Source organism: Mizuhopecten yessoensis, unplaced genomic scaffold (genome assembly GCF_002113885.1).
Source record: "Mizuhopecten yessoensis strain PY_sf001 unplaced genomic scaffold, ASM211388v2 scaffold716067, whole genome shotgun sequence".
In the NCBI taxonomy this organism is placed as follows: domain Eukaryota; kingdom Metazoa; phylum Mollusca; class Bivalvia; order Pectinida; family Pectinidae; genus Mizuhopecten; species Mizuhopecten yessoensis.
Window position 1 is genome coordinate 46861 of NW_018479931.1, and position 8228 is coordinate 55088.

The 8228-nt window shown below is 37.4% G+C and overlaps 1 protein-coding gene across 1 annotated transcript in view; it reads right to left on the minus strand.

Moving 5' to 3' along the window:
- LOC110441629 (vacuolar protein sorting-associated protein 13B-like) overlaps positions 1-8228 on the minus strand; it is a gene marked incomplete at its 3' end in the record, with an annotated part of 72222 nt that overhangs the window by 46165 nt on the left and 17829 nt on the right. The window contains exons 6-8 of the mRNA XM_021484820.1: positions 7337-7426; positions 693-770; positions 204-356 (exon numbers count right to left, since the gene is read on the minus strand). Coding sequence (XP_021340495.1) covers positions 204-356; positions 693-770; positions 7337-7426 — 321 coding nt within the window. The remainder of the gene's footprint in view (positions 1-203; positions 357-692; positions 771-7336; positions 7427-8228) is intronic.

An 8228-nucleotide genomic window follows, 5' to 3' on the forward strand; every position in this document is an offset into this window, starting at 1 on the left:
AATAAGAAAGTAAGATCAAAGCTGTAACACTTTTACAACACAATAAGAAAGTAAGATCAAAGCTGTAACACTTTTACAACATAATAAGAAAGTAAGATCAAAGCTGTAACACTTTTACAACACAATAAGAAAGTACTAAATGACATGTTAACATAACACAAGTGTATGAGTATATAAAATCACAGTTACTAGGCAACACTTACCTGTTTCTGGACGTTGGTCAGTTGCTGAATGTAGATGATAAGGCTGTAGATCTGGTCATTTGTCCGCACTGTCCGCACAATTTTACAGTCACTCTCAATATCAAACGGCTCACACCATTTCCACACCTTCCCGTCTAGACACACATGTAGTTGCTTAAACAAACAAGAACAAGGGAGATTACTCACCTTCAACTTAAATCCAGACTTTCAACTTATTTTACAATCAGCAGTAAGTTATTTTCCTCAATACTTTAGTGAGTGTTCCATCTCAATGTATTTGGTGAGGCAAAATATCATGACTCCAGGCCTTTTGTATATTCAGAAAAAATCATTTGAAGATTCGTTTTGACATATGGCAGCTGTGACTTTGAAATTAAAATAGCTGCATTACTGAATATTCTATTTAGTATTTTTCCAACATCTTCAAATTTTACCTCAGCAATCTCAAGCAACAGAGAGATTTAACAGTACAGTAACTGTGATACAAACCTGCTTAGATTTGTGGGTTCGCCAACTGTAACAGTGCATCTTCCTAGACATGAGCACCTGATTCTCTTCTGTCCCCACCTAGTTAATAAGCCAACAGGTACATGTAAACGTAGTCACAAACATTACATGTAACCTTAGTCACATTGTAATACCATGAACCAATCATCACAATTATAAAATGTTACCTTAGTCACATTGATTACATGTAACCTTAGTCACATTGATAACATGTAACCTTAGTCACATTTATTACATGTAACCAAAGTCACATTTATGACATGTAACCCTAGTCACCTTAATTACATGTAACCTTAGTCACCTTAATTATATGTAACCTTAGTCACATGAATTACATGTAACCTTAAGTCACCTAAATTATATGTAACCTTAGTCACCTTAATTACATGTAACCCAAGTCACATTGATTACATGTAACCCAAGTCACATTGATTACATGTAACCATAGTCACATTACTTACATGTAACCCAAGTCACATTAATTACAAGTAACCTTAGTCACCTTAATTACATGTAACCCTAGTCACCTTAATTACATGTAACCTTAGTCACCTTAATTACATGTTACCCTCGTCACATTAATAACATGTCACTCTAGTCACATTAATAACATGTAACCCCAGTCATTTTAATTATATATAACCTCAGTTCCATTAATAACATGAAACACTCATCACAATTATAAAATGTAACCCTTGTCACATTAATTTACATGTAACCTTAGTCACATTAATTACATGTAACCCTAGTAATTTTAATTATATATAACCTCAGTTACATTGATAAGATGAACCCCTCATCACATTAATAGTATGTAACCCTCGTCACATTAATAACCTTAGTCACATTGATTACATGTAACCAAAGTCACATTAATTACATGTAACCCAAGTCACATTAATTACATGTAACCAAAGTCACATTAATTACATGTAACCCGAGTCACATTAATTACATGTAACCAAAGTCACATTAATTACATGTCATTCTAGTCACATTAATAACATGTAACCCCAGTCATTTTAATTACATATAACCTCAGTTACATAAAATAACATGTTACCCTAGTCACATTAATTATATGTAACCCTAGTCACATCACATGTAACCCTAGTGACATTCATTACATGTAACCTTAGTCTCATTAATTACATGAACCCCAGTCACATTAATAAGTCACAATTCTGTATAGCTGTGTGATGTCACAGTGACAGACTGTGTTTGTATTTGTTTGATTAACATTATTCCATCATCTGGTAAAGAATCAAGTTATAACATATTTTTTAGCTCTCTTGCAGTAGATATCAATTTACGGTATAGTTGTTTAAGTTTGTGACTGTAAAAGTTTGCGATTTTGTTTCTAGAACTTATTTGCTGGGGTTTATTTTTTGCAAATCATAATTTCTGCAAGTTTATTTTTGAACACCACACAAATAGTTCCAAGTGCTAAATAAATTCAACTGTATGACGTTTGCTGAATTGTTGTCATCTATTTATGAACGTTGTGAACTTCAAGATATTTAATAGTTTGTTACGATCTAAATAGCCGTTATAGGACCTTCTGCACATGTTTTGTTAGATTGAATGTGGCCAGCACAAGTTAAGGTAATAGGATTGTGTCCCCATTTCTCAGTAAAAAAAAAAAAAAAAAAAATGTAGTTTTATTGCTTTGAAGTTAAGAAAATGTTCTGCCCCCAAAAATATATAGGTTGTCAGAATTTTAAGGATTTTAAATGGAATTTTATGTAAAAAGGATTGAATTTTGAAAAAAAAATGAAAGCCACAATTTATTGCAAAATAATGTCAATAACAAGAGGCCCAGAGGGCCTGTATCGCTCACCTGAATATGTTTAAAATAATTGGTACGAAGTAGGTGCTGTAAGTACATATGAAATTTCAGAAAGATCCATCCAGTACTTGAGATATAGCGAGAACAAACTTCAAACAGAGCCCCCACCCTATATGCAAGCTAGGGGGTCATACCCATCATGTCCCTGCAGGTAGGGCGTAAGAATTGTACCTGCTGCCCCCAATTGCATGATCGTAAGAGGCGACTAAATTTGGGACCTTATCTCTTCTCTTCTTTCTAAATAACTTTCTTCTTCCTAATGTCTCTCTTGACAATGCCTCACTTTTGGTCATTTGTTGAGCGTTCGCCCCTGTGAGGAAGGTTTTGGGTTCTGTCCCCTGGCCGAGACATACCAAAGTCTTTAAAAATGGTAGTTTCTACTCCTGCTTAACGCTCAGCAAATTAGGAGTGGGACGACTGGTTCGCCCGTTGTCAGTATAATGTGACCGGGTGGGGCGTCCTGCTGGGTGTCTTCGGCAGTATGTCTCAGTGAGGTAGCACTATAAAGTCGGCATCAGTTCCGCGCTATNGACGTTAAACAAAATCAAACAAACAAACAAACAAATCATACCCATCAATAATACAAAATTGAGTCCCCTTGACCCAAGGATGCTCCAGACTCAATAAGGATAAAATCCCATTATCCCGTTGGTCGAAGAAGGATTTTAAAGGTTTTACCTCTATTTCTCCTATTGGGCCCCGCCCTTCTGCCCCTTGGGAGACCACACCCACTGCATGCTTATACAAAATTGAGTCCCCTTGGCCCATTGATGCTCCAGACTAAATTAGGATAAAAACCCTTAATCTCAATGGTAGAAGAAGGATTTTAAAGGTATTACCTCTATTTCCCCTATCGGGCCCCGCCTCTCTGCCTCCAGAGGGGTCAGACGATAATATCCCTTAATCCCTATGGTAGAAGAAGGATTATAAAGGTTTTACGTATATTTCCCCTATTGGGCCCCGTCCCTCAGGTCCCAGGGGGGCCACACCCACCGTTTATACAAAGTTGGTTCTCCTTTACTCAAGGATGCTCCACAACAAATATGGACCAAATCCTTTCATTCCTACAGAAGAAGAATTTTAAAGAATAATTTGCTATGTTTCCCCTAATTGGCCCCGCCCCTCAGGCCCATGGGGGGCCACACCCACGGTTTATACAAAATTGGTTACCCTTCACCCAAGGATGCTTAGGATCAAATATGGACCAAATCTTTTATTCCCACAGAAGAAGAAGGATTTTAAAGAATTTGCTATGTTTCCCCTATTGGGCCCCACCCCTCAGGCCCCTGGGGGGCCACACCCACGATTTATACAAATTTGGTTCCCCTTCACCCAAGGATGCTTCTGACCAAATATGGAACAAATCCTTTCATTCCTACAGAAGAAGAAGGATTTTAAAGAATAATTTGCTATGTTTCCCCTATTGGGCCCTGCCACTCAGGCCCCTGGGGGGCCAGACCCACAGTTTATACAAAAGTGGTTCCCCTTCATCCAAGGATGCTTCAGACCAAATATGGAACAAATCCCTTCATTCCTAAAGGAAGAAGAAGGATTTTAAAGAATTTGCTATATTTCCCCTATTGGGCCCCGCCCCTCAGCCCCCAGGGGGCCAGACCCACTGTTTATACAAAATTGGTTCCCCTTTACCCAAGGATGCTCCACACTAAATATGGACCAAATCCTTTTATTCCTACGGAAGAAGAAGAATTTTAAAGAATAATTTGCTATGTTTCCCCTATTTGGCCCCACCCATCAGGCCCATGGGGGGCCACACCCATGGATTATACAAATTTGGTTCTCCTTCTCCCAAGGATGCTTCAGACCAAATATTGAACAAATACTTTCATTCCTACTGAAGTAGAAGGATTTTAAAGAATTTGTTATATTTCCCCTGTTTGGCCCCGCCCTTCAGCACCCAGGGGGGCCAGACCTACGGTTTATACAAAATTGGTTCCCCTTCACCCAAGAATGCTTCAGACCAAATATGGAACAAATCCTTTCTTTCCTACAGAAGAAGAAGGATTTTAAAGAATTTGCTATATTTCCCCTATTGGACCCCGCCCCTCAGCCCCCAGGGGGGCCAGACCCATCATTTATACAAAATTGATTCCCTTTGGCCTAAGGATGCTCCAGACCAAATTTAGTCCAAATCTACTGGGCTGTTCAGGACAAGTAGTGTTTTAAAGGAAAAGTTGACGGACGGACGGACAGACGGATGGACGACGGACGCTGCGCCATGGCATAAGCTCACTTGCTCTTCGGGCAGGTGAGCTTATAAAACCATATTCACATAGTAATTGGATGGAAGAGTTATCATTTTTTAAAAAAATCACAGTAGTAAAATAGGTAGCCGTTTTCCTGAAGTACACAAAAATGGACATATGTGACTCATCGATAAAATGAGTATATCATATAATTACGCGTAATTCTTGGTGTCGCCTGTACCAATTTGTCAATATAATAAGCATTTGACATAGTACTTAGGATATATTAAAAGAGAATTGAATTGAAGGTCATATCCCAATGTGATAGCCTAATAGGTAATAGGTTGTGAGAAAGGCAGACATTATTGAATTGTATATGCAGCATGCATTATTACCACACCTGTAATTAAAACGCAAAAAGTGTCATTAGTCAGACATGATCTAAAAGTGGATACAAAATAAATACTCTTATACTTTGTCAGAAAGAGCCTAATATGCAAGAGCTAAACGCAAAACGTTAACGTTGAGTTTTTTTCCAAGTCCAGAAATTTGAGGTTTTTACCAAAAAAATGCAGAAATCAATGAAATGTTTTTAGTGCAGTAGGCTCCACTACCCATGCTACATCTATGATCGAGGTTTTGTTGGTGTAACTTTGTCAGAAACAGAGCTAAACGCAAAACCTTAACATTGTTGACGCCGCCGTCGAAAAAGCAGCGCCTATGTGTCTTTCCGACATCCGTCATAGGCGACACAAAAAAACTGAATTAATGCCTGGATTGCTTTGAAAGACTTTATTATTGAGAGAACACACTTTTCTCTCAATAATAAACATATTCTAATGTCTAATATTAAACATTAGAATATGCAGAAATTGTGATTCTGTCTCCCTACATTGAATTTTCAACTAGGGATGTACTTCCTATTTCCGTTTATCAATACACTCCTATGACCTTAAGAGCCACAAAAACCGAGCTCTAGTTTTCAGCCCTAATCTGGGGTGTAGCAAAGGTGTGCTATGTAATCCCAACCTCGGGCAGTGTAATTCACAAACTGTCAAGATTTCAAAACAGGTGTTTTTACCTGGGTTTTGAACTTTCAATAGATAACAGTTTTGGTAGGCAGTACGTACAAGATCAATAACAGAAAATTCACATTGACATGTAGCCTTGTTGTCACCACTGAAATATGGAGCCAAAGATCAAGCTGTCCAAACCTTTCACACTTGGTGTACTTCCATATACCTACCAGACAGTCTATAAATGAAACAGACACTTACCTGTCAGTCTATAAATGAAATAGTCACCTACCTGACAGTCTATAAATGAAACAGACACATCCCTGTCAGTCTATAAATGAAACAGTCACCTGCCTGACAGTCTATAAATGAAACAGTCACTTACCTGTCAGTCTATAAATGAAACAGACACTTACCTGTCAGTCTATAAATGAAATAGTCACCTACCTGACAGTCTATAAATGAAACAGTCACTTACCTGTCAGTCAATAATGAAACAGTCACTTACCTGTCACTCTATAAAATAAATGAAACAGCCACTTACCTGTCAGTCTAAAAATGAAACAGTCACCTTCCTGTCAGTCTATAAATGGAACAGTCACTTACCTTCCAGTCTATAAATGAATCAGTCACCTACCTGTCAGTCGATAAATGAAACAGTCACTACCCTGCCAGTCTATAAATGCAACAGTCCCTTACCTGTCAGTCAAGAATGAAACAGTCACTACCCTGCCAGTCTATAAATGAAACTGTCACTTACCTGTCAGTCTAAAAATGAAACAGACACCTACCTGTCAGTCTATAACTGAAACAGACACTTACCTGTCTATAAATGAAATAGACACTTACCTGTCAGTCCATAAATGAAACAGTCATTTACCTGTCAGTCAATAAATGAAACAGTCCCTTACCTGTCACTCTATAAAATAAATGAAACAGTCCCCTACCTGACAGTCTATAAATGAATCAGTCACCTACCTGACAGTCTATAAATGAACCAGTCACTTACCTGTCTATAAATAAAACAGACACTTACCCGTCAGTCTATAAATGATACAGTCACTTACCTGCCACTCTATAAAATAAAGGAAACAGTCACTTACCTTTCAGTCTATAAATGAATCAGTCACTTACCTGTCTATAAATAAAACAGACACTTACCCGTCAGTCTATAAATGGAACAGTCACTTACCTGCCACTCTATAAAATAAATGAAACAGTCACTTAACTGTCACTCTATAAAATAAAGGAAACAGTCACTTACCTGGCTATAAATGAAACAGGCACTTACCTGCCAGTCAAAAATGAAACAGTCACATACCTGTCACTCTATAAATGAAACAGCCACTTACAGGTCTATAAATGAAACAGTCACTTACCTTTCAGTCTATAAATGAAACAGTCACTTACCTGTCTATAAATGAAACAGACACTTACCTGTCAGTCTATAAATGAAACAGTCACTTACCTGTCAGTCTATAAATGAAACAGTCACTTACCTGTCACTCTATAAATGAAACAGTCACTTACCTGTCTATAAATGAAACAGACACTTACCTGTCCAAATCTGATAGTGTGATGAGTGTCGTTACATATCACATAGTGGCTGTAGACAATGTGCGAGTTATCCCCCTTGTTTGACAAAATCTGAAAATTATGGAAATTGATGATTTATGTTCAAAATATACAAAATGTTTCTCAGAAATGTTCCTTACTTGTTCACAAAATAAATCCAGTGAATTCCAAACAGAATAGGCCCCCAGTCATTAACCTCAATCAAAATTATCTACAGTGCATGCAACTACAAATCAACTTAGACTAGGAATGGAAATCACAATAAAGTTGTCAAGATAACAGTCTATATATACGGCTAAACTGAAAACAATCTTCTCAGTGCATCAACTATTCTCTGATGTTAATCATCTGGTAAAGCATTGACTAATAGGATGTTTCAATCCTTAAAACATTTTCCTAAACAATTTCCCTGTATGGTCCGCAACACTTAGTCAGTAAATCAAAATTCTATTAGAAAATGAGACATTTGGTCTCATGTCTCACATTTAAAGAAGAAATATTACCACCAGAATTTCCAACTGAAATTTGAAAGAGTCAAAGGAATTTCAAGTTCAAGAATAAACAAGAGGCCCATGGGCCTTAACGGTCACCTGATATATTTATACAGAGAGTTGATTTTGTTTTTAACATGAACAGAAATATTATTCAAAGTGACAAAAAACAATAAAACCACCTTATTCAATATCTAGCATACAGATTTCAGACTAAAAAGGATTTGAAACTAGCACCTCTGATTCTAAACAAGGAAAATGAAGAAATTTTAGCACACTGACTCCTTTGAGCCCCACCCTACAGCCCTTGGGGGTAGGGCTGGCTCAAAATTTTCAAAGTATCAAACTGTCAATTCAAGGTTATAATTCCAATCAAGTTATTA